The sequence below is a fragment of the Astyanax mexicanus genome, chromosome 17 (assembly GCF_023375975.1).
Source record: "Astyanax mexicanus isolate ESR-SI-001 chromosome 17, AstMex3_surface, whole genome shotgun sequence".
Taxonomy (NCBI): Eukaryota; Metazoa; Chordata; class Actinopteri; order Characiformes; family Acestrorhamphidae; genus Astyanax; species Astyanax mexicanus.
This window is the reverse complement of record NC_064424.1, coordinates 39,543,671-39,571,248: the sequence shown is the minus strand read 5'-3', so window position 1 is coordinate 39,571,248 and position 27,578 is coordinate 39,543,671. Positions and strand designations below refer to the sequence as shown.

General features: G+C 39.1%; 2 protein-coding genes and 1 long non-coding RNA gene across 6 annotated transcripts in view; 2 read left to right on the top strand and 1 right to left on the bottom strand.

Moving 5' to 3' along the window:
• Positions 1–6,999, top strand: part of akna (AT-hook transcription factor) — a 41,379-nt gene extending 34,380 nt beyond the window's left edge. For all 4 annotated transcript variants that reach the window (XM_022676493.2, XM_022676489.2, XM_022676490.2 and 1 more), the window contains 7 exons: positions 78–234; positions 750–920; positions 1,047–1,198; positions 2,481–2,603; positions 2,707–2,826; positions 3,244–3,394; positions 5,679–6,999. In XM_022676493.2, the coding sequence (XP_022532214.2) occupies positions 78–234; positions 750–920; positions 1,047–1,198; positions 2,481–2,603; positions 2,707–2,826; positions 3,244–3,394; positions 5,679–5,943 (1,139 nt within the window). In that variant the 3' untranslated portion in view covers positions 5,944–6,999. The remainder of the gene's footprint in view (positions 1–77; positions 235–749; positions 921–1,046; positions 1,199–2,480; positions 2,604–2,706; positions 2,827–3,243; positions 3,395–5,678) is intronic.
• A 2,703-nt stretch (positions 7,000–9,702) lies between these two features.
• On the bottom strand, positions 9,703–13,144 carry LOC125782430 (trifunctional enzyme subunit alpha, mitochondrial-like). The gene has a single exon (XM_049466435.1). It carries the CDS (start codon positions 13,127–13,129, stop codon positions 12,023–12,025), a length of 1,107 nt encoding a protein of 368 aa, XP_049322392.1. The 5' UTR covers positions 13,130–13,144; the 3' UTR covers positions 9,703–12,022.
• A 4,811-nt stretch (positions 13,145–17,955) lies between these two features.
• Positions 17,956–18,703, top strand: LOC125782434 (uncharacterized). The gene is made up of 2 exons (XR_007425113.1): positions 17,956–18,131; positions 18,402–18,703. It is a non-coding gene; the product is annotated as an uncharacterized LOC125782434 (long non-coding RNA).
• Positions 18,704–27,578: the final 8,875 nt, after the last annotated feature.

Below are 27,578 nucleotides of genomic sequence, written 5' to 3'. Positions count from 1 at the left end.
AGTTGATCAATCAATATACCTGTCTCCCTGTCTTCTTGTCTCTCACACTCTCTCTCTCTTTTCTGCTCTCTCCTCAGCCCCGTCCTTATCAGGAGAGGAAGCACGACAGGATGACCGATACACACAGCCGGCCAATCAAAACGACTGTTATCTCAGAAGCCCCTCCCCTGCTGTATCCTATCGCCATAGCGACCACCTCAAAGCACAAGGTTCTGTCCAGCTGACAAATCGCCAGTAAGTCTCTTTTTGGTGCCATGGCAAAAGCAGCACAGACAAGGCAGGATTTAGGCCGCTGTAGAGAGAAGTTATTGAGAGGGTAGTGCTGCGGTCTGAAACTGGAAAAGTCTCTGATAGGGCAATAAATACTGACCAGATTAAACTGCCTATTTATTTTTTAGAAACACTCAGTTATATTTTATTATTATTACATTTCCTCTTTATCTCTGAATTGCCTGATTCAGCATGATCACTGAGAAAAAACACTCTGTTTACTCTTATAAACCCTGTTTACTCTTAAAAATAAATCTGTGGCATCAAATATGGACATTTTTATTAAAACATAGGTGCTCTAACTCCCCAGTACTTCCCCAATAACCCCCCTCCCTCACCCATTTGACTTACTAAACTTGCTGCTTCATTACTCCACATGAATCAATATCAGATAATTTAAATAATCATTTTGAATAGAAACATCTTTCTTTAAATCCACCCCTAAATAACAGTTGATTTTTATTTCCATTTTGTATCAGTGAGGCCCTCCAGTCTCTGCAAGAAGAGGTGGACAGACTCCGGGAGCACCTAGAGGGCAGTCTGAGGATGTCCAGTCCATCCAGTCCTGTGAGAGCACGGTTTTCTGTCCTAGAGGATTTCAGAAACCCTAAACCTTCTCACACATCTACACCTGTACAACCTACCCTCAGGTAGCTCAACTTTAAAACACTGATGAGCAAATGACCTGTTAATGAGAAATCAATGTAATATAACTGGTTTTACAGCTGTACATGGTTGACAATTAGTTTTTTATTGTATTGTGGATTTTATTTCAGGTTTTTGAATCCAAGAGCAGCCAACAAAAGAGCACCAAGAGAGAGTAGGAGGAGTGAGGAGGAGGAAGAGGAAAGAAAGACAGCACCAAAGCCTGAGCCAAGGAGGAGATCAGCATCTCTACCCCGTTTTAGAACAGAGCTTTCAGATATAAGTATGTCAACCAAATTATAATGCAATACAATACATTACAATATACACTGCCTGGATAGAAAAATGTTTCACACACTATGTAGTTGGAATGCCGTTAGCTTTTTACAAGCTTCTGCAATGCCAGAACATTTATTCTGTCCAGATTTAACTGCATTAATTTTCCCCAAGATCTTGGTGATAGGAGATTTAAAGCACATCCCCAAGATTCTCAATGAGGTTCAGATCCATTTGATCCATTCAGAGTTTTGTTTTCATACACGCACAGAATATGGCACCCTCTATGTCACACACATCAAAAAAGTGCTTAGCTTTGATGATTTGTTCTATGCTATGCAGTCTGGAGAAATTTCACGAAAAACTAAGACTTACATAAACCCACAGGTAGAGGTTATTTGTCCAGTTTTATTTATTTTACTACTATCTTTCCAAAAAATCATGCAGTTCTAATGCAGATTATGTAGATGATTCTACATTACCATCTTGAAAGTCTCCTTCTGCTAAAATTCACTTTTTCTTGTTCTTTGTGAAATACAATAGGTCTCTCTGAGTTGTATATGATGCTGCAGATGAAACTGTTCTTCAGCCTCCATTGTCTGCAGTAGCTAGTAAAAGAAAAGCCTCAGAAATAAAACGAGTCAATCAGGAAAAGCTCAGAAATGTAAACCCGCGAGGAGGGGGGGTTCCGCAGGGAGAGCGGCGTCGTGGCGGGCAGTCTCCGCTTGGCTCGTGGCATTGATAATGTTTCCTCGCGACGCTGAGAGTCTGAGGTTACCCGAAGTTTAAAATTGACTGTGGGGGAAGGCAGGTAGAGGTTCTCTACTGCAGGGCTGTTAGCCAATCAGAGCCGATATATTTGCATGTATGAAACTGATGCTTGCTGACGTATTTTTGGTATGCTTGAAAAAAGACCAAACAATGCTGCCCACACTGCTACATTTAGCCGACACTTGTTGTGCCCCTTTAAAATCTATTGATTTAAGCTATATTTTATTTATTTTTAGTAGTTTCATTGGATCTATTATTTTATTTGACCTGTTAATTTTAAAAATAAGGGTTAAAGCTTAGCAAGAAAAAAAACAATGTGAAACCAAAAAATGTGAAAACATTTTACTGTTTTCCCATATTGGCTCAGAATTACCACCTTGGTGCATACCTAATCTTTTTTTTTTTTTTTTTTTTTTTTGAAGTTTCTGTTGTTATCTGCACCAAGTACAATTCATTGTGTATAATATATTTTCCATGAAAAAATGTAAATATTCTTTCTCTTTCTTGTCCAAAAACAGCCACAGATTCCGAGCATGCCCAGTCTGACCCCAAGCCACAAACCCTGAGGTATTTCCCAGTATCCCCTTCAAAGTCACCTGCATACCTGAGAGCCAGGGCTGAGCCAAAGCCCCACTCGAGTAGTAAGTGTAAAAATGTTTCTCCTACTAATTCAGTCCTAATGCGTTTAATATTTTTGGTCATCTTGGAATAAAATAATCAGTAGTGTGTTTTTCTTCTGGTCAGGCCAGCGGCGTAGCAGATCACCTGTCCAATCAAAGGAGTATGATGATGAATGCAGCAGAGGGCCGGCTCCTGCTCGGTGTATGTGGTGTACAGCAAGACCGAATAGTAGAATGCCTGCACGTAAGTCTCCTTTTATTGGGCCAGAGGTTTGTAGTATCACATGTGTACAGTGTATCACGTGTGTACAGTTTATCACGTGTGTACAGTGTATCACGTGTGTACAGTGTATCACGTGGGTACAGTGTATCACGTGTGTACCGGAAATACACCATAGAATGTGTTCCCACCCACAGTGGACAGTGCGGTGGGTGGAAGTGAATGTGAACAGAGAATTGTCCATGTGAACAGACAATCCACTCTGGCAGAAATCACATTCAGGGCAGGAGCCAATATCCCACAGTTCAATGCGGCTTTCTTTAGCTTATACAGGACATGGCAAAAGTCATGGGATACGATCCAAGCTCCTGTCCTGTGATATGCAGCATGTCAATGTACTTTTTATTAATATCGTTTTATTTTTAAATTTGTTAATTTCAGCAAACCAAAGCTTCATTCGGAGGGATGTTCAGAGGCCAGTGAGCTCCACACACAGGGAGAGAGGGGGTGTGTACTTAGCAGCAGCTCCTCCCCCTACAGTACTTGGCTGTGTGCACATGGTCCAGTGTGTGCCAGTCTTTCCTACAGTTCTGTGAGTAGCCAAGATAAAGTATTCATTACCCTGATTTCTCCTCACAATCCCACTTTGGCTCTTCGACTCCCTGGCCAGAATGTCTGAGGTCAGGGTTGGCACAGTGTCTAATTTGATGAAGTCAGTTTGTTGGTTCACAGCCATTGAAAGGAAGTGTTTCAACTTGCTGTCAGCAAACAGGAGATACTGATGGTTCTTATTCTTTCATTTTGAGCTGTGAAGAACCTTGTCTTAGAATTGTTTTTAAAATAAATTGGATTATTGATTAATTTATAATTTAATAGTTAATATTTGATTGATTCATACAAAAAATAGAAGCACCCAGAAAGAATCAACCGTGGTCAGTAGTCGTGCCAGCCTGGCTTGGATTTTTCAGAATGCAAGCAGGTCATCTTCAGTGACGAGTCCTGCATTTGTCTTAGGGAAGACAACCGACAAATCTGTGTATGGAGTGGTGTGATCTGTAGCAAGATCAAATCAGTTTGTTTTCACGTGTCGCACGTCCAGAAGCCCTGGTATCATAGTGTGGGGTACAATTTTGTACAATGCTCCTGTGCACTATTCCAACAGGATAGTGCTCATCCACATTCTGCTGCCATCTTCAGGAGCTTGCCATAAAGACACAGGTACAGATTGGTCAGCTGCATGGCCAGACCAATCCCTGATTGAAAATGTATGGGATGCTATTGGATGCTCTATCAAATCTCTATATAATCTTCAGAAACTGTGTAAGAATATTGGAGCTGTATGAAATTAATTTTCATAGGACCATATTAGGAGTCTCTACAACTTCATGCTGTTACATGTGGCATATGTAGCTCAATAAATATGACCATTTATTGGTCCTGGTAACTTTTGTCTTCCTTTTGAATGGCACTGCATCTGACACTCCCATCTGGGTGCATCTATTGTTGAGTGTATTTACCAATTAAGTTCAAATACAGATTTAGCTTTGATCATTTTTTTTAAATACACATCATAGTTTTCAGAAATGTATGATTTTGTGCATAGTACCAGATTGCATAAAACACCTCATGCCAGATTCACACTACACAACTTTGAGTCATCAGTTGTTGTGCTGTTCACACTATAAGACTGGTTGGGCTGTTATCCTGAGTCCTTCAGTTGTTGAGACTTTCACACTACATGACTGGTCAGCGACACAGGGTCACAAATTACACAATTTCTCAACACATTTCACCACGAGAACACACCAGAACTAAACACACGAGAACTGCCGATGTCATGCCAGAGAATCTCTATAGAGGAGAATATAGAGGAGAGTCCAACATGAATGCGTTCATATGAAGCAACTGAGTAACATCAAAATGTATAAATGTCTAATCAGTTTTATACTAAAATATGTCCTCAACACAGAATCAAATTGAATGTTTCAGTACTGCAGAATTTTTTTATCATGTTAAACTCCAGTTATACGCCTTTTAAACATGGAGGTACATCTGTATCTCCAGGATCAGCTCGCCAACCAATCAGCTCACAGTAGCAGTACAGTATAAAACCTGATTTCTGTAGATAAACTGAACTATACAGGCACAATTTCTTTGCTTTTTTATTTAGTAAAATACATTATTCTACTTTCTAAAATCAAAGAAATGCTCAAAACAAGTAGTTAATTATATATTTTTCTTATTTAAATTGTATATTTTAGCTCCATTCACCCCTATGAATAGAGGATTCACTCATGCGCTCCCTCAAAACAGCTGGACAGAAAGTGTGAAGACTCTCCATAAACAGCGATTGTGTTTTGAACCCATTGTTCTCTCTTGCCGTGATCCCATTGGCTGTATGTAGCCGCTGCTCCTGACTCCTAGTCGCCGACTGATTCAGATGTTAAACGTGTTGAGTATTTGCTGGGCGTCTGCAACTTGTCAGCGATCAGTCGGCGAGTATATTTCAGTAGTTCACACTACGTGACTGAGCGAGCGCCGAGTGAACCAAAATTGTGTAGTGTGAACCAGGCATTGAGGTTACTCTTAACATCACTTAATGCATTTTTGTGCAACACACTTATGTTTAAGTGTTATCTTTTAATTTTTATTTTCTTGTCTGTGAGATGCAATTGCTTTTTGTTTCTTTCAAGGACCCTAATGATTGCTGGCTCATCATTTAGCCTTAGTTAATAAAAACATCTAAGGAATTTTAGGCAACACACTTAGGGAAATCTTCACTTAAGGTTTTTACTTAAGGGTAAAACCTAAGGTGTTTATGCAACCAGGCACAGCTGTTCATTCCTAATTCTTTGACTGTCTTCTCCATTCTGCAGCTACTACTCCATCCCTGTGGCACCATCTACCTACCCAAAGCCCCTTTACCCCTCACGGAGCAGCGATGACAGAGGTCACAAATCAGGAGGCAGAATTCATCACAGACGTTCACAGTCTGTGGACACTCAGCACTCTCTCAAACGCTCTCTGGATCGTGCCATTGATGCTGCCAGGAGCATGCATGAAGTTTCACGACGCATGACGCGTTCTCTCGCTTCGGGACTGCAGAACACAAGCCCTCTCGCTCATTCCTGCTCCTACTAACACTGCATGCAGCACTGAGCACTGCTCTCACCCAACCACCCAGCAGCACTGCTGCATCCTCCAGAGTTAGTTCAGCCTTGTGGAAACAAATACGTCTTTTACTGGTACTGAGAAAGTAATATGGAACTCTTAGTCTAAACCATGGCAGCTACACTGTAATGGAAGAGGAAACTACACTGTGAGATAAACTTATTTAATTTATGGCTGGATTTTAACTTTATGAAATATACAAAAAAAAATGTAAGCTGTGTAAAAGGAAGCTTTTTAACTGTTGTATACTGTTATTACATACAGAGGAGTTCTTCTTCCACAAAATGAAGTACTTCTGCACTATGTGTATTAGTTTACTGATTACTTTTTACATACATTTATATAAGGTTTTTAAAAGTAATGGAGACTCATCTGAAGTTTTGTGATTTGTGATTTTTTTGGTGAATGTTATTTATGGTGAATGTTTTTTGTATGAGTATAATTTAATTACTCAGACTTTTGTCCTGAATTTTTTTTTTAAACTGCAATATAGTGAAATTGTCCTGTCATACTGGGAGACCCCAAAGACATATAAAAGTTAGTGAGATTACAGACATGACAGAATTTATATAGTCATCAGAAAATTATGACCACCTCCTTTCTACACTCAGTGTCCCATTTTCACAGCTCCACTGGTCATATAGGAATCTTTGTAGTTCTATAATTACAGACTGTAGTTCTGTGTCTGTATCTCCTCATTTCACCCTGTTATTTAATGCTCAGTCCCCCACAAGACCGCCACAGAGCAGCTATTAATATTTGGAGGGGGGGTCATTTATTCTCAGCATAAATGACCCCCCAGCCTGCAGCCTGATCATATATATATATATATACATATATATATATATATATATATATATATATATATATATATATATATATATATGTACATGGTACATGTCAAAGTTGATTTTAAATGATGACTTCTTTTTAGTGAAGCATGTAATTCAACAAACAGCTAAGTGTTAGTAAGTCTTATTTCTTTTGTTCTTTAAAATATTAAATAAAAAAAGTGTTTTTTCTCAATTTTTCATATTTTATCCAAAAATTATGTATTAGGATTTCATTAGGCTTTTGTTTATTTTATTTTTTTTAGGGGAGGGGGGGGGGGGTTACTATAATATATGTGTTGGTTGCTAAGGTGTTGCTAGGCATTCGCTAGGGTATCCCAGTTGGTTGCTAAGCTGTTGCTAGGCTGTTGCTAAAGTAAGGGTAACTGGTTGCTAGGAAGTTGCCTTCATATCTAAGGTGGTTGCTAAGGTATCCAAGTAGCTGGAAATGTGTTGGTAACTGGTTGCTAGAACGGTTGTTGCTTCCTGCCTGCTATCATATCTGTGGTGGTTGCTAATGTGTTGCTAGGCAGTTGCTAACATTCCATGTGATTGCTAAGGCGTTCAAGGTGGTTGCCCATGTGTTGCTAGGTGATTGCTATACGCTGTGTGGGGATTGCTAAGATGTTGCTAGGCGGTTGATAAGGTATTCCAAGAGGTTGCTAAGCTGTTGTTAAGTGGTTGCTAGGATGTTTGCTATCATATATGTGGTGATGGCTAAGGTGGTTCCTAAAGTTTTGCTAGGCAGTTGCTATGATTTCGGAAGGGCTTATACTAAGGTGTGTCTGGGCAGTTGCTAACAATTGATGACCACCTCTTTAGTAAAGGGGGTTCCAGGAATCCTTCCCGGTTCAGTTAGAGGAAGGCTGTTGGTTATAAATGGGAAAAAACACAGGGCAGGGAGCATCCCCTGCAGTAACAAAGGTGGCACCCCATATATTAGTACTCCAGCCCAGCATCTGAACAATAGGATGTGGCGGAACGTATTCTGCGTTTTCTGGGTTCTCCTCACGTATTCTCTCAAGGTCGCTATTGTACGTGCTGAATGATTGCATTAGATCTACTAAAACTCTTCTTATCCTAAAACACTGAAGGTTGTATTCGTCAAAACTGTTGGGAGAGGGACATAGAGATATTTGTATTACAACAGATCTGTCCTCAAACCGCATGAGGCAAAACATTCTGGATGGAGGTCTTTGAAATGTTCTGGGCTGTATGCGACGTTCTAAGTCGTTCATAGAATTCGCGTCTCCAGAGCCACTCTGACGTTCCATGTAGATCAAAGAAATCTATCCTGAAGCACTTTGCATAGCTGCGCTTTATATAGCCACGCTGTCGATGACGTCATCGACGTATGAGAGCTCTGACGTCATTGCCGCAACCAAGCACAGAGAGGAGAGGGAGGGAGGGGGTGGGCGGGTAGAGGGAGAGTGGTAGTTAGAGGGAGGTTAGAGGGGGCAAGAGTTATTAGGTGCTTTTCCGCTCCAGCTTTTAAAGTTCGTTCATTTATCCCCCTGCGTGGGACCGCGGTCACGCCATCTGTACTTAGAAAACGCTCGGTCGCGCTATCTACACCGAAAACTCGAGTGCGCGTCTAAACCGTGTTTTACTGTAGCCGCGTGAACAGCGCACCCGTATGGACGCCAAAAGGACCTAAAAACGCCTGGACCAAGACGCCTTTGTGGGTTTTACGCCGTAATATACGCCGTATGATTTCAAGACGCCGTAATATACGCCGTATGATTTCACGACGCCGTTAAAAGCACAGAAGACGCCGTTTCCCACGGCGTTTTTCGACCCTTTTGGCGTGCCGTACAGAGCGCCGTCTCAGTGCAATGAGACGGCGTAAAAAGCGGCGTTTTAGTGTCTCTCTTGACGCCGTAATAAGCGGCGTAAAAAGCGGCGTTTAATAATAAGATAATGAGCTCCACCTTCCAGTTTTGAAAGCCAATACATTTAAACTCTGTTCAGCCAATGCTCTTACAGAGAGACTCAGTCTAAAGCAATTCACTGCAGATCCGAGCTCCTGAACCAGAGCTCTTCAGTTTTTAAATACAAATTTACAATATACCTTCTTCAGACATTCCCGCTGGTGCTCATGCCTTTTATTAGTCTAATGTATTTTAAATAAAATTAATAGTAGTAGGGAAGCCCCTTGTGTATGAATTTTATTAATTAATAGTGTGTTTCTTTTTAGGCTACGTTTGGTAAATGGTAGCTAATAGGGTTATTTTGCTATATTTCAAGAGTTTCTTGGTTTATTAGCTCTTAAATATTTGGCCAGGTACTGTATCAGTATTTATATTATTTGAAGGATCTAAATAACAGGAGTGTTAGTAATCATAAAATGTAAGGAAACGTAAATGTTTATAAGATATATAGTGATAAACTAAAAAACACTAAAAAAAAACACCCCGACAGCTGAATATTCAAGGAACGGACACGGAGGTGGTGGTAGAGAGAAGGATGGGAGCTAAATTTATACTCCACGAAGAACACTCTTGATCACTGGATAGCTCAACTTACCAATCATTCAATCAATAAACCTTTTTTTTCTCTCGGGAATACATCATTTCCAGTGTAGCCGAGCATTTACAATTTAAAAGAAAATAGAAAGTAAGAAAATAGATTTAATAAGAATAAATGAGAAAAAAATTATATATATATACATATATATATATATATATATATATATATATATATGTATATATATATATATATATATATATGTATATATATACACGTATATATATACATATATATATATATATATATACACATATATATATATATATGTGTATATATATATATATATATATATATATATATATATATATATATATATATATATATACACATATATATATATATATGTGTATATATATATGTATGTAATCAATGCCAGGCTGCTTTGCCCCTGTTTGTGCAAATAAATGATTTTTAAGACCACCAGAGACAAAATTATGAAAATATTAAAATTGCAAAAAGCACACAAAAACAATGTTAAATTCAAAGGATTTACAGTAAGATTTGAAGGCCTTTTTTAGGGCAAATAAATGACAAGACTTGATAAGACATCCGCTTTTTTACACCTAAATAAATATGATTTAACGAGGTCTAATCCACAAATATACACCAGAAAGACTACCGCTTATCTGAAGAACAGTGTAACGTTTTGGAAACGTTTGAAGTCATATTAAATAAGCAAATCAATTTGTTATCATATCACAGCATATCATGTCATGCATATCAAGTGATTTTACTGTATACTCTTGGCGTAATTGGATACCAAAATTAGGAAGAATGTCTATTCGCTTTTGCATAAACCAGATTTCAAAGTCCTATAAAACAAGAAAATCTAATTGTTATCCAATAAAACCAAGACCGCGGTTGTATACCGCGCATGGGTCATATTCAAGGGCGTAGGAGCGGGCTTGATATTGGGGGGGGACACATTTGCCAATATGAACCCAAGCCCACCCTATAATTAGAAACAAATTATTGCCAATATGAACCCAAGCCCACCCTATAATAAGAAACAAATTATTCAAAAATCATTTATTTAAAATGGCCATCTTTAAAATACTATGAAAAATTATAACTAATATAAATAAATGATAAATAATATTGCAAGTGTCCTAGAACAACATTTGTGGAAATTACTTTTAATTAAAAGTAAATTATTATTATAAGGTGATTTTACAACCTAAACATGTTACTCCATGTTACAGTTACTGTTGTTGGAAGAAATTATGCATGAATGAATTCATGTCTGAATTATATACATATGACAAAAATGATCAGTTATCACCTAATATTTAAAATTATATAACAGATTTGGTTATTATTATGATTATTATTATTATTATTATTATTATTATTATTATTATTATTATTATTATTATTATTATTATTATTATTATGTATTGGCATGTCAATTCTGTCGTATATTTACACTTTCTCCTGCGCTTTTTTTTTCTACTGAGAGCTTTTCTTAAGATGGTGTCCTTTTATGTAAAAGAATGTAACTTTATGTTGCATACAGATTTTTATAAACGTCAGGACATGTGGTCTTACTGTGAACTACAAATGAACAGAAGTCACGTTACAGCAGTGTTTCTCAACCCAGTTCTTACATATTCTACTGCATATTAACACTGTTCTGCATATTCTACAGCTTCTCTGCTTTAAAGGCATTTAATAAAGTGGTGGTATGATGTGTTTAATACACTGCCTGATTAATTTAAGCTCCATAGGGGGCTAAAGGATTTAAACAGGTAAACTCAGTAAATTACTGTTTATTAGCTGATCAGCTGGATCAGGTGGAAAACACAATTTTAGGGCAGTGATCAGGGTTAAGAAACTGCTTTAACTACAAACATAAAGTACTACATTCTGGCTATCCACTATATCCGGCTTCTAGATAACTAGTTAGCTAAATTAATTTTCGTTTATTATAGCTCACAGTAAGTCCTGTAATACTAAATTAATAAAGTTTGAAAATGAAATAGTGATTAGCTGATCAGGTACAGGGCAAGTTGAACATTACATATATATATTTTATCTAACTAATTGAAGTTAAACTAACTCACTAACACAGCTGCAGTTTATTAATCACAGTGGGTTTTATCTGTGTGTTTTTATTCAGAGACGTGTCTTTTTTTTAACCAGCTATCAGAAACATATCATCACAGTTTACGTGGTTAGCCTACCGTTACCTTTCTTTTAGAAAAATCTCCGTATATCCAGATCTGTTTTAAAATCAGCTGAAGCTGCTGCATCCCGATCCCGCTGCTAAATCTCACAGCGAGGGGGCGGGGCTTCCCCAACAGCAAACTGACTCTCCTCCACCAGCAAGCTGATTGGCTGTTTCTACTGAGAGGCGGGACTTAATACCTGAATCGGCTCTGTGATTGGTCCGGTCTGTCTCCTCATTAATATTACGGCTGATGTGAGCGAACTGATATCATTTTTTGGGGGGGACAAATCCACCTGTTTCTAATATTCCCCCAGTTCCTGCGCCAATGGTCATATTTATACATTTTTAAATATTTATAACATAAACATATAATCTCTTATAAACTGTCTAAAAAAACATATATAAGAGTAAATACAAAAACAAAATCACTTATTTTCTCTATAAAATCTAAATATAATAAAATATAATCTTTATATAAACAAAATGTAATATCATTACTATTAGTCTTTTATTTTCTAATTTACATATCTTGCATTAACTTCTCCTCATAAATTGCAATTAGGTCCTGGTGCAGTTTAATCAGCGCTTTAGTGTCGCTTTGCTTTGCTAGTAAGCCAAAGTTCTTCGATTCTGCATGGTACCCTGCTACTGGTCCCTGCTCTAACGCAGTTTTTACGGTCTCAATTATTTTTATGGGTGCATTAAAGAATGTTTCCTTGTCCATCACTTTCTGCCGCATGTGCTCGAACATTAACTTCCGAACTTTTGGGAAGCTATAAAAATAATCCTGTGTTTTCAGCAGCAAGTTGTTTCTTTGTGGAATGAGTGGAATTATTTTGTCAACAATTTCACGAGCACTGTCTATAGCTACATCCTCCAAATAATCAGAATCCTGAGTGTCGATCACTTTTTGGACCAGACCTATTTTCTTTGCCGCATCTGCCCGGATTGCGTAACCTTCCAACATCATGTCCAAGGCCCGGTAAGGTCCAACCAAGTTAGTCAGTCTTACTGTGCCTCCAGCACTGGGCATAAGACCCAGCCTGGTTTCACGGCTGGCGAAAATGGTCATTGGGTTCTTCGTGGCCACTCTGTATTGGCAGGCCGTGATAAACTCCAACCCCCCGTTAACACACCATCCATCGATAGCAGCGACAATAGGTTTGGGGGAGTATTGAAATTTGTCCATCATCATCTGCCAATACTGAGAGAGGAGACGTGCGTCTTCCTTTGTTTCACATTTCTGGATCTCGTTTACGTCGACCCCTACGAGGAAGCTGCCCGGTTTGGAGGAAGTCACTACAGCACTTTGAACTGCGTCGTTTTCACAAATCTCATCTAAAACGTCCATCATCTCTGTCTGCATGTGAACTGTCCATGAGTTCGCAAACGCACGCGGATCACCCATTTGAACAACAGCCACATCCCCCTTAGCCTTCCAGTCCACATGCGTTCGACCGGTCGAAGAGGAAGAAAAGTCACTAAATCCTCTTCTAAAGAAACCTGAACACACTGCGTGTGAGAAGGAAGCGACGCAAAATCCCTTTTTTAAAGAATTTAAAAATGCTGTGCTTCTGGCCGAGACCGCTAGTCTAGACCCAACACTGAGCGCGAGCTGTACTGCCATCTCAAGAATATGGTCTATTCAAGCTGATAGATTTCTTATATAGAGTGAGCGCTGATGACGTCATAACACGCGATCCCTTTGAGCGTGATGATGTCATAACAGGCGAGAGTTCGTGGGAGAGAACATTCTAGAACTTTACATTGGGAAAGAACATTCCATTACACTTTATTTAAAGGGTACCAAAAAACAATACATTTTAATGCATTTATAAAGGAACGCTTTATTACTAATGAATAGCGGTGCAGCAGGTAAATATGTAGTATTAAACTCATGGAAATATGTAGTGAAGTTGAGGTGGAATGGGAACACTTTGTGGTAGATGCAAGAGTGAGGCATTTATTAGATTTAATGCCTCACTCTTGCATCCCCCCCCCCCCTCTCTTGCATCCCCCCCCCCCCTCTCTAATTTTTTTTCTAGATGCACAATATCAGTTTTTTTTTTTGAAAGTGAAAGGCGGAACTTTATCAGAGTAAAATCAGAGTCAGTAATGTTGTTTTAGCTCCTCTCCTCTTAGTAATAAACATTTGATATCACATCCTTAACAGGAGGAGCTTAGATGAAAGATGGTATTTTCAAATGTATATATGGTGTATTCTTCAGTTACTGGTTGTTCAGTCCAGCTCCACTGAACCGGAGTTACATCCATGTATATCTCACAACTGCTTCTTGTAGTAAAGACTAACCATTTTTCAAGTTCGAAGAGATGTTTTTTTCCTTACAAATAGCTCTATATGGTTCCTAAAGTATTATTTATTATACAGGACTGATATGGGACAGGGACCTTCAACTGGGCCCTTCAATGAAAAAAAACAATATTGTGCTTTTCAGGAAAAATTGTTTTTTATTGCGCACTGCTTAGGCCAGCGCTGTGTGATTTTTTACATATTTTTTTTAGATTGCAGTATGATTTGTTACTTTGCTATATTGTGAATATCAAATAAAACATTCTAATAAAAAAAACTAGGCCTACGTCACATACCATTTTCTTGAGCCCAACCTGACACCCGAGTTCAGGTTTAATTTGATAAATAGACTTTTCAAAAATTCAAGGACTCAAGGAATCAAGAAGATTTTATTGTCATTTCACATCATGTTTGGTACACAAATATAGGAGTAGGGAATTAGCAGCAAGATGAGTCCAAGTGCAAATTGCTATACCAGCATGATGATTATGAATGGATATCAGTAACATGAAACGTGAAAAGTGTCTCAGTGCGAGTATAGTGACAATGTTTAAATATGTATTGTCGTTGTAAAGTGTCGGTGCAGTGTGTTGGCTAGGCGGAGTTTAAGAGTCTTACAGCTTCTGGAATGAAGCTGTTTCTGAGTCTGGTTGTTTTTTTCTAAAAGCGGGCGTAGGTCTTTGGGGCTTTGTGCAATGTTGGATTTGTAGTCTGCGATGAACTTGCTGCCCTGCCACATGCTCTGTGGATCCTGTGAAGAAAAAGTGTCCCTTGATGTTCCGAGCATATGCAGCTTTTGCTCTCTTTACTCCTGTATCTACATACTCCTGCTGGGTTCAGAGAGTAGTCGACTCACGCCTGCAGTACTCAGTCCTGTCCAGCAGAGGACAGCATTGAGGTGAGCTGTACTTCCACTGCAGAGATTCAGCATTTAGACATTACTCACTCACATACTGCTCACTCAGCACAATCTTTACCTATATTTTGACATTTCACAGGATTGAGCATATCTAAATTTAATTTGGCACCCATACATGTTTATTTTTAGGTCTAAATGTGCTGATACAATATAACAAAGAAGTGGGCTGTGACCGAAATGGCTCCTTATGTACTATTTAAGGCACTATTAAGTGTTTGAATTGTAAATGGAATTGGAACGTGATCTGTGTTACTATACAGATCCCACATATCAATAAGTATTGCAAAAGAAAAGTATCTACCCCCTTACAAATTACTTTTGTTTTTGCATTTTTCAGATTATTAAACAAACTTTAACCCTCTCATGCATGAATTATAATAAACTCAGTCAGGATTTTTTTTCTAAGTGTTTTTATACATCCTTAGGGATGTAAAACAAGGTTTGAAAAAAAAATATATTCTATCTTTATTTGATAAAGAAATATTTATCTGTCCACTCAAGTGTACTTCATGCATTTTTTGTTGTAAAAAAAACACAAATGTAATTCAGTTATACAGTTGTAATATGGTATTCTGTTGGAATAGTGGAACTGAGGAGGATATTGTGACACAAGAAAATGTCTCTGAACCGTAGAACCTTATAGAATCTTGATTGTGACTGGTATTATCATACTGTATTCTTGTCAAGTCTCTGAACTGTTAAGTGAGCATATTCTCTTATAGTATTTTATAGCATGTATCATATTTCCTGTCAAATCATGCTTGTTGCTAATTTCTGAGACTATTTTCTATGATGGTTGCCAAAGCATACAGGGCACAAAGCTACAAGACACTGCATGCAGACGTACTTGGTTCTTCGTGTGCTGGCATTTTATACTTTCTTGAGCTGGGGCCAGTGGTTTCCAGGGGCATACTGGATATTGGGGTGCCCTTAGTTTCAACAGCCTCATCTCCTTCATCTCCGTTCCTCAGCCTCAACTCCCTCAGTAACATTTCCAGACTCACCTTCACTATCACTGCTTGACCCTACTTCTCTGCTTGCAACTGTCTGTACTGGCAGACATTCCTCAATTAAAGAAGTTGATTTACAGCCAAAACATTAAACAATATGAATTATTTTAAAAACAACACTGGAAGTAATTGACATTGCATAAAAGTTGAAAAATAGCTAATGATGCATGATGTACAATTAAGTGGACAGATGATTAATCTACAATTCCCTCAAATATAAAATCAAAATTTCGAAAATCTTTACATAATATGTCACCTTAGATGTTACTTGATGTAATTATATATTTTTTTACCTGCAGTGATATAATTTTATAAAAGGTAGAAACAAAAATAGCCAAGGTGTTTGGTGGTTTTCCCTGTCTGCCGGCCATCTTGATTTCATTGACTTCTTTTTCCCATTACAATGACCAACCAATGGGATTTTTTTGTATAGGATGATGCAATAGCTTCCACTACAGTGGACTATATGCAGCAGTGCCCAAAATTGCAAGCATATTTAAAGAAAAAAAAAATTTAAACAGCTGTACACTGTAGTGACCTCTATGCATGAAAGGGTTAATATAAAACAAAGACAACCTAAGTATATATACAAAGCACTTTTTAAATTTTGATTTTATTTATTACTGGAAAATCTATTTAAACCAATCTAGCCCCCCATAAATGAACTGTGATCAAACACACTTTTTGCAAGGTTCAACTTCACTGCTAACCACAACCAGACCTGTAGAATAAAGAAAGCACTTAAATGAACCTGTCTGACAACATGAAGCAGATGAAGAAATTCAAAAACAGATGAGAAAACAAAGTCACTGATCGTCTATCAGTCTGGAAAAGGTTACAATGTCATTCCTAAGGCTTTGGGACTCCAGAGAACCTGAGAGCTATTATTCACAAATAGAGAAAACATGGAACACTGGTGAACCTTCTCAGGAGTGGCCGGACAAAATTATTCCAAAAGGGCATAACCACTCATCCAGGAGGTCACAAAGGTCTCAGTTAAGGTCAGTGTTAATGATTCAATAATAAGAAAGAGACTGGGTGAAAATGGTCTCCATTAGAGAATTTCATGGCAAAGAAACACTGCTGACCAAAAAGAGGACAACAGTCCATCTTACATTGACCAAAAAACATCTTGATAATCACCAGAAATTTGGGTAAATGTTCTTTGGACTGACGTGACAAAAGTGGAACTTTTTGGAAGGTGTTTTCCCGTTGCATCTCACGTAAAACTAACACATAATGTCAGGATAAGAACATCACTGAAAATAAAACATGGTGGTAGTAGTGTCTGGGGCAGCTTTGCTGCTTCAGGGCCTGGAAAACTTGCTGTAATAGATGGAACCAGGAATTCTGCTGTTTACCAGACAATACTAAAAGAGAATATCTGGTCATCTATTTGTGACCTCAAGCTCAGAAGTACTTGGGTTCTGCAACAGGACAATGATCCTCAGCACACAAACAAGTCCACCTCTGAATGGCTTAAAAACTCCTCCAATGTGGCTGAATTATTTTTTTTTTACAAAGAACAGTGGGGCAAAGACAGATGTGAAAGACTCATTGCCAGTTGTCAGTAAAGATTGATTGCAGTTGTTGCAACCACGCTATTATGTTTAGGGAGCAAAAACTTTTTCTAGATTGGTTTGGATTGTTTTTTTCATTACAAAAAAGTGCTTTTTATATTTACTCAGATCATTTTTTCTGATATTAAAGTTTGTTTGATAATCTAAAAAAATATCAGCATGACAAAAAGGCAAAAACAAAAGAAATCTGTAGGGCACAAACACTTATTCACGCCACTGTATGTACATACAGTACTGTGCAAACGTTTTAGACACCTAAGGAAATTAAAAAAAAATTTTTATCTTAGCAATACAAATGTTTTTGCCTGAAAAAAGCACCACATATGATTTAAACAGATGCAAATAAACATAAATACAGTAAAACGTAACAAGAATTGCTCATTTTTAGGTAAGTAGGTTGTATCCTGAACAAAGTCGTAGAAAAAGGTATATTATGTTAATTTCCAGCAGCAGCTCACCTAATTTACCACATTTACCAATTTACCAAACCAGATGTTGATATGATGAGAATAACTCTACAACTAAAACTCAGATGTGGAGAGATTAGGAGATATTGTAAGGAAAACAGTGTTGTTTTAAATTTGCTGTTTGTATTTATTGTAATGCTGGTGTTTTACTGAGATAATAAACACTTACTGCACTGATAAGAAGCTTTTTTTTTATTGAAATTCCCACAGGTGCCTAAAACATTTGCACAATACTGTATATATCTATTCACACTGGGAGAAGGTACCTGCCCAGCCCTTCCACCTCCAGTTCCCCACTGCGCTTATCCAGTTGCCCCCTGCAGCCCTGCTGGAGGGACTCTGGTGAGTAACACACACAGCAGGCCCACAGTAATTGAACAGGGTAGATCTGTGATATAGTAACTACATTCCCTTAAAATTCATTTTGACTGAGGACGTAGTGCTTCATCAGCAGGTCAGAAGGTGAAAGGCCATCTGGAGATGGATTATTTGGTGAATAGTGGATCAATAGTCAACCAATCAATAAATATATCTGTCTCCCTCGTTCTCACTCTCTCTCTCTCTCTCTCTCTCTCTCTCTCCCTCTCTCTCTCTCTTCTGCTCTTTCCTCAGCCCCGTCCTTATCAGGAGAGGAAGCACGACAGGATGACCGATACACACAGCCGGCCAATCAAAACTACTCTTATTTCAGCAGCCCCTCCCCTTCTGTCTTTTGTCGCCATAGCGACCACCTCAAAGCACAAAGTTCTGTGCAGCTGACAAATCGCCAGTGACTCTCCTTTTGGTGCCATGGCAAAAGCAGCACAGACAAGGCAGGATTTATGGCCGCTGTAGAGAGAAGTTATTGAGAGGGTAGTGCTACGGTCTGAAACTGGAAAGTCTCTGATAGGGCAATAAATACTGACCAGATTAAACTGCCTATTTATTTTTTAGGAACACTTTTGGATTTTATTATGATTATACAGTTGCAGGAAAAAGTATGTGGACCCTTTGGGATTACTTGGATTTCTGCATAAATTGGTCATTAAATGTGTTCTGATCTTCATCTAAGTCAGAACTGCCACTTCTGGGCTAAACAACATAAACAAATACCACACAAAAATGATACGTTTGCATGGTTTTATTGAACACAACATGTTAACATTCACAGTGCAGGGTGGAAAAAGTATGGGAACCCCTAGGCTAATGACTTTTCTCAGAGCCAGTATGTGAATAGATGGGATGTGTTGGTTAAAGCTGCTTGGTGTGAATCATGCATTGCACAGAAGAGCTCTCAGAAGACCTGCATTCAAAAATTGTTGACCTGCATGAAGCTGGAAAGGGTTACAAAAGTACCTTTAAAAGCCTTAATTTTCATGTGTCCACTGTAAGACAGACATTCTACAAATGGAGAAAGTTCAGCACTGTTGCTACTCTCCCTAGGCGTGGTCGTCCTGTAAAGATGACTGCAAGAACACAGCACAGAATGAGGTGAGGAAGAATCCTAGAGTGTCAGCTGAAGACAGAAATCTCTGGCCCATGCTTTTCAACATTTTTGTTGACAAATCTACAATGAGGAAATCATTAAACAAGAATGGAGTTCATGCTGTCCAAAAAAAACATAATATATATACACAATAAATATTCTGTGCACAGATAAAGCCAAAATTGAGTTGTTTGGAAGGAACACACAATGCTATGTGTGGAAAAAAAGGCACAGCACACCATCATCAAAACCTCATCCTGTGAAATATGGTGGAGGAGGCATCATGGTTTGGGGCTACTTTGCTGCCTCTGGGACTGGTCCGATTGCCGTCATCAACGTAAAAAAAATAATTCCCAAGTTTAACAAGACATTTTGCAGGAAAACTTAAGACCATCTGTCCATCAACTGAAGCTCAACAGAGGATGGATGATGCAACAGAACAACGACCCAAAACATAGAAGTAAATCAACAACCAAGCAACTTCAACACAACAAAATACACCTTCTGGAGAGTTCTGACCTCAATCCAACTGAGATGCTGTGGCATCATGACCTCAAGAGGTCGATTCACACCAGATATCCCAAGAATATTGCTGAACTGAAACAGTTTAGTGAAGAAGAATAATGTAGAATTCATTCTGACTGTACTGCACGTCTGATCTGCAACTACAGGAAACGTTTGGTTGAGGTTTTTGCTGCCAAAAGAGGATCAACCAGTTATTAAATCCAAAGCTTCACATACTTTCAACCCCCTCACTGTGAATTTTAACATATTGTGTTCAACAAAACCATGCGAACATATAATTTTCTTGTGGTTTTAGTTAAGGCAGAGTGTGTTTGTTTATTGTTGTGACTTAGATATATAATCCCAAAGGGTTCACATACTTTTTATTGCAACTGAATTTCCTCTTCATCTCTGATTTAGCATGATCACCGATCACCCTGTTTACTCTTATAAACCCTGTTTTACTCTTAAAAATAAAGGAAATAAATGCAATGCCATACAATAATCACTTTTTAGTTCTTTAATGAATCATGTACTGGCTGATGTGGGAAGAACCTTACAATTCTGGAAGTCTGGAACCAAAAAATCATATGATCTTTAAAAGGTTCTTCACACTCAGAGATCTTCTTGACTAGGATTGGGACAAAAAATCGAATTGTTTTGATTGTATCATATCAAACGTTGCACCAAATATCAATATTGAAATATAAACTCCCCACAACATGCCCCCCAAGTTAAAACTAAAATGATCATTACTAATAACTAAAGTACATAACTACTGCATCATTACTCCACATGGTGGCGCTACGCCAGTTAAATGAGTAAGTTAAACCTGGGGAGAAGAATATCGGTTGGTAAATTTTGTGAAACTAACAGAAATAAATACATAATTCCTGGTATTTTCTTATTAAGCAGCATTTAATCCTCTTCAGTAACACGGATGTCATGCGATGTATCACAAAATCACAGTATCATGACATGTTATTATCATGGCAACATATTGTGATATCATATCGTGAGATGCCCTGTGATGTATATATACCCCCTTTTGCCCACACTTGGCGTTAGGCACGGTGTTAATAGGTTAATGTTTATTATCTGCTCCAGAGAGACCTATCCTTTCGATAGTACTTCTTTACGTGCATTTGCACATATTGTTTAGCAATGGGTAAAACGTATCAACTTCAAAGTGTGCTGTTCTTAAAGTAGCTAAACGCATTAATTAGTAGTGGCTGTCCACAAAAAAATTGACATTATTTGCATATAGTCTATATAGTTATATTATATTAATTTGTAGAAACCTATAGGAATAGTGACTGACATTTTTTAACATTTTCTTCATCTAGACTAGGAACATGATTGGTGATGTATTGTTTAACTGTATATACAGTTTTATGCCCTGTATTGCATGATAAGGTTGAGTTTCTGGGAACAGTGCATGCTGTGTGTGCATCTGTTGTGTCATACCTTAAAATGCTGCACAACACCTACAGCATGTTTCACAATACGTAAGGCCTTTTTGTTCAGTTTTTATTATTTTTTGTGACATTTCAGATTTTTAGTTTTTTAATTAGTGCTGTCATGTGATAAAAAGAATAATCTAATTAATTACATTCTTTATGATTAATTAAATGTATTTAATCACATTCATCGTTAAAGTATTTTAAACTGTACAATTCAGATTAATTTTATCTGAGTGTTAAATTAATTAATAAACAGCTGGAATAGACTTTAAAGCTCCTGTAATGAACATCAGTCAGTAACAGATGCAGTAAATATTGTAAATCTCCTGCAACTCTAGACCAGTTTATTATAGCTTTTCCCTTATTCACCTAAACATTACATCACTATTAGAGAAGACGCTCACATATACCAGAGATCTTTTTCAGGAGATTCTAGGCTACTTAAATATGTCTTAAAGAGTAACTACACTCTAATACATAACTGAAATATGTTGCTCTGAAATAATAAAATAAAGATGCAAATATTAAGAGTTTATATATATAATGGTTAGATTAGTAGGTTCTGGGGTTTGATTGATAACAGATGGATGGCGCTGTTCTGGTTAGATTAGTAGGTTCTGGGGTTTGATTGATAACAGATGGATGATGCTGTGCTGGTTAGATTAGTAGACTCAGGGGTTTGATAACAGATGGATGGTGCTGTGCTGGTTAGATTAGTAGGTTCTGGGGTTTGATAACAGATAGATGGGGCTGTGCTGATTAGATTAGTAGGTTCGAGGTTTGATTGATAACAGATGGATGATGCTGTGCTGGTTAGATTAGTAGGTTCTGGGGTTTGATAACAGATGGATGGTGCTGTGCTGGTTAGATTAGTAGATTCTGGGGGTTTATAACAGATGGATGGAGCTGTGCTGGTTAGATTAGTAGATTCTGGGGTTTGATAACAGATGGATGGTGTTGTGCTGGTTAGATTAGTAGGTTCTGGGGTTTGATAATAGATGGATGGTGCTGAGCTGGTTAGATTAGTAGGTTCTGGGGGTTTATAACAGATGGATGGTGTTGTGCTGGTTAGATTAGTAGATTCTGGGGGTTTATAACAGATGGATGGTGCTGTGCTGGTTAGATTAGTAGATTCTGGGGGTTTATAACAGATGGATGGTGTTGTGCTGGTTAGATTAGTAGGTTCTGGGGTTTGATAACAGATGGATGGTGCTGTGCTGGTTAGATTAGTAGGTTCTGGTGTTTGATAACAGATGGATGGTGCTGAGCTGGTTAGATTAGTAGGTTCTGGGGTTTGATTGATAACAGATGGATGGTGCTGTGCTGGTTAGATTAGTAGGTTCTAAGGTTTGATAACAGATGGATGGCGCTGTGCTGGTTAGATTAGTAGGTTCTGGGGTTTGATTGATAACAGATGGACGGTGCTGTGCTGGTTAGATTAGTAGGTTCGGGGTTTGATTGATAACAGATGGATGGTGCTGTGCTGGTTAGATTAGTAGGTTCTGGTGTTTGATAATAGATGGATGGTGCTGAGCTGGTTAGATTAGTAGGTTCTGGGGTTTGATTGATAACAGATGGATGGTGCTGTGCTGGTTAGATTAGTAGGTTCTGGTGTTTGATAATAGATGGATGGTGCTGAGCTGGTTAGATTAGTAGGTTCTGGTGTTTGATAACAGATGGATGATGCTGTGCTGGTTAGATTAGTAGACTCAGGGGGTTGATAACAGATGGATGGAGCTGTGCTGGTTAGATTAGTAGGTTCTGGGGTTTGATAACAGATAGATGGGGCTGTGCTGATTAGATTAGTAGGTTCGAGGTTTGATTGATAACAGATGGATGATGCTGTGCTGGTTAGATTAGTAGGTTCTGGGGTTTGATAACAGATGGATGGTGCTGTGCTGGTTAGATTAGTAGATTCTGGGGGTTTATAACAGATGGATGGTGTTGTGCTGGTTAGATTAGTAGGTTCTGGGGTTTGATAATAGATGGATGGTGCTGAGCTGGTGAGATTAGTAGGTTCTGGGGGTTTATAACAGATGGATGGTGTTGTGCTGGTTAGATTAGTAGGTTCTGGGGTTTGATAACAGATGGATGGTGCTGTGCTGGTTAGATTAGTAGGTTCTGGTGTTTGATAACAGATGGATGGTGCTGAGCTGGTTAGATTAGTAGGTTCTGGGGTTTGATTGATAACAGATGGATGGTGCTGTGCTGGTTAGATTAGTAGGTTCTAAGGTTTGATAACAGATGGATGGCGCTGTGCTGGTTAGATTAGTAGGTTCTGGGGTTTGATTGATAACAGATGGACGGTGCTGTGCTGGTTAGATTAGTAGGTTCGGGGTTTGATTGATAACAGATGGATGGTGCTGTGCTGGTTAGATTAGTAGGTTCTGGTGTTTGATAATAGATGGATGGTGCTGAGCTGGTTAGATTAGTAGGTTCTGGGGTTTGATTGATAACAGATGGATGGTGCTGTGCTGGTTAGATTAGTAGGTTCTGGTGTTTGATAATAGATGGATGGTGCTGAGCTGGTTAGATTAGTAGGTTCTGGTGTTTGATAATAGATGGATGGTGCTGAGCTGGTTAGATTAGTAGGTTCTGGGGTTTGATTGATAACAGATGGATGGTGCTGTGCTGGTTAGATAGGTTCTGGTGTTTGATAACAGATGGATGATGCTGTGCTGGTTAGATTAGTAGGTTCTGTTGTTTGATAACAGATAGATGGGGCTGTGCTGATTAGATTAGTAGGTTCGGGGTTTGATTGATAACAGATGGATGGCGCTGTGCTGGTTAGATTAGTAGGTTCTGGGGTTTGATTGATAACAGATGGATGGTGATGTGCTGGATAGATTAGTAGGTTCTGGGGGTTTATAACAGATGGATGGCGCTGTGCTGGTTAGATTAGTAGGTTCTGGTGTTTGATAACAGATGGATGGCGCTGTGCTGGTTAGATTAGTAGGTTCTGGGGTTTGATTGATAACAGATGGATGGCGCTGTGCTGATTAGATTAGTAGGTTCGGGGTTTGATTGATAACAGATGGATGGTGTTGTGCTGGATAGATTAGTAGGTTCTGGGGTTTGATAACAGATGGATGGCGCTGTGCTGGTTAGATTAGTAGGTTCGGGGTTTGACTGATAACAGATGGATGGTGTTGTTCTGGTTAGATTAGTAGATTCTGGGGGTTTATAACAGATGGATGGCGCTGTGCTGGATAGATTAGTAGGTTCTGGGGTTTGATAACAGATGGATGGTGCTGTTCTGGTTAGATTAGTAGATTCTGGGGGTTTATAACAGATGGACGGTGCTGTGCTGGTTAGATTAGTAGGTTCTGGGGTTTGATTGATAACAGATGGATGGCGCTGTGCTGATTAGATTAGTAGGTTCGGGGTTTGATTGATAACAGATGGATGGTGTTGTGCTGGATAGATTAGTAGGTTCTGGGGTTTGATAACAGATGGATGGCGCTGTGCTGGTTAGATTAGTAGGTTCGGGGTTTGACTGATAACAGATGGATGGTGTTGTTCTGGTTAGATTAGTAGATTCTGGGGGTTTATAACAGATGGATGGCGCTGTGCTGGATAGATTAGTAGATTCTGGGGGTTTATAACAGATGGATGGCGCTGTGCTGGTTAGATTAGTAGGTTCGGGGTTTGATCGATAACAGATGGATGGTGTTGTTCTGGTTAGATTAGTAGATTCTGGGGGTTTATAACAGATGGATGGCGCTGTGCTGGATAGATTAGTAGGTTCTGGGGTTTGATAACAGATGGATGGTGCTATGCTGGTTAGCTTAGTAGATTCTGGGGGTTTATAACAGATGGATGGCGCTGTGCTGGTTAGATTAGTAGGTTCGGGGTTTGATCGATAACAGATGGATGGTGTTGTTCTGGTTAGATTAGTAGATTCTGGGGGTTTATAACAAATGGATGGCGCTGTGCTGGATAGATTAGTAGGTTCTGGGGTTTGATAACAGATGGATGGTGCTGTTCTGGTTAGATTAGTAGATTCTGGGGGTTTATAACAGATGGACGGTGCTGTGCTGGTTAGATTAGTAGGTTCTGGGGTTTGATTGATAACAGATGGATGGCGCTGTGCTGATTAGATTAGTATGTTTGGGGTTTGACTGATAACAGATGGATGGTGCTATGCTGGTTAGATTAGTAGATTCTGGGGGTTTATAACAGATGGATGGTGCTGTGCTGGTTAGATTAGTAGATTCTGGGGGTTTATAACAGATGGATGGTGTTGTGCTGGTTAGATTAGTAGGTTCTGGGGTTTGATAACAGATGGATGGTGCTGTGCTGGTTAGATTAGTAGGTTCTGGTGTTTGATAACAGATGGATGGTGCTGAGCTGGTTAGATTAGTAGGTTCTGGGGTTTGATTGATAACAGATGGATGGTGCTGTGCTGGTTAGATTAGTAGGTTCTAAGGTTTGATAACAGATGGATGGCGCTGTGCTGGTTAGATTAGTAGGTTCTGGGGTTTGATTGATAACAGATGGACGGTGCTGTGCTGGTTAGATTAGTAGGTTCGGGGTTTGATTGATAACAGATGGATGGTGCTGTGCTGGTTAGATTAGTAGGTTCTGGTGTTTGATAATAGATGGATGGTGCTGAGCTGGTTAGATTAGTAGGTTCTGGTGTTTGATAATAGATGGATGGTGCTGAGCTGGTTAGATTAGTAGGTTCTGGGGTTTGATTGATAACAGATGGATGGTGCTGTGCTGGTTAGATTAGTAGGTTCGGGGTTTGATTGATAACAGATGGATGGTGCTGTGCTGGTTAGATTAGTAGGTTCTGGTGTTTGATAATAGATGGATGGTGCTGAGCTGGTTAGATTAGTAGGTTCTGGGGTTTGATAATAGATGGATGGTGCTGAGCTGGTTAGATTAGTAGGTTCTGGGGTTTGATTGATAACAGATGGATGGTGCTGTGCTGGTTAGATAGGTTCTGGTGTTTGATAACAGATGGATGATGCTGTGCTGGTTAGATTAGTAGGTTCTGTTGTTTGATAACAGATAGATGGGGCTGTGCTGATTAGATTAGTAGGTTCGGGGTTTGATTGATAACAGATGGATGGCGCTGTGCTGATTAGATTAGTAGGTTCGGGGTTTGATTGATAACAGATGGATGGTGTTGTGCTGGTTAGATTAGTAGGTTCTGGGGTTTGATAACAGATGGATGGTGTTGTGCTGGTTAGATTAGTAGGTTCTGGGGTTTGATAACAGATGGATGGCGCTGTGCTGGTTAGATTAGTAGGTTCGGGGTTTGACTGATAACAGATGGATGGTGTTGTGCTGGATAGATTAGTAGATTCTGGGGGTTTATAACAGATGGATGGTGCTGTGCTGGTTAGATTAGTACGTTCTGGGGTTTGATAACAGATGGATGGTGCTATGCTGGTTAGATTAGTAGATTCTGGGGGTTTATAACAGATGGATGGCGCTGTGCTGGTTAGATTAGTCGGTTCGGGGTTTGATCGATATCAGATGGATGGTGTTGTTCTGGTTAGATTAGTAGATTCTGGGGGTTTATAACAGATGGACGGTGCTGTGCTGGTTAGATTAGTAGGTTCTGGGGTTTGATTGATAACAGATGGATGGCGCTGTGCTGATTAGATTAGTATGTTTGGGGTTTGACTGATAACAGATGGATGGTGCTATGCTGGTTAGATTAGTAGATTCTGGGGGTTTATAACAGATGGATGGTGCTGTTCTGGTTAGATTAGGAGGTTCTGGGGTTTGATAACAGATGGATGGTGCTGTGCTGGTTAGATTAGAAGGTTCGGGGTTTGAATGATAACAGATGGATGGTGCTGTGCTGGTTAGTTTAGTATGTTCTGGGGTTTGATAACAGATGGATGGTGTTGTGCTGGATAGATTAGTAGATTCTGGGGGTTTATAACAGATGGATGGTGCTGTGCTGGTTAGATTAGTACGTTCTGGGGTTTGATCGATAACAGATGGATGGTGTTGTGCTGGATAGATTAGTAGGTTCTGGGGTTTGATAACAGATGGATGGTGCTGTGCTGGTTAGATTAGGAGGTTCTGGGGTTTGATAACAGATGGATGGTGCTGTGCTGGTTAGATTAGTAGGTTCGGGGTTTGAATGATAACAGATGGATGGTGCTGTGCTGGTTAGTTTAGTATGTTCTGGGGTTTGATAACAGATGGATGGTGCTGTGCTGGTTAGATTAGTAGGTTCGGGGTTTGAATGATAACAGATGGATGGTGCTGTGCTGGTTAGATTAGGAGGTTCTGGGGTTTGATAACAGATGGATGGTGCTGTGCTGGTTAGATTAGTAGGTTCGGGGTTTGAATGATAACAGATGGATGGTGCTGTGCTGGTTAGATTAGTAG

Bases quoted from the DNA above. Each gene is read 5' to 3' on its own strand.
- LOC125782430 (XM_049466435.1), bottom strand. From the start codon at position 13,129: ATGGCAGTACAGCTCGCGCTCAGTGTTGGGTCTAGACTAGCGGTCTCG.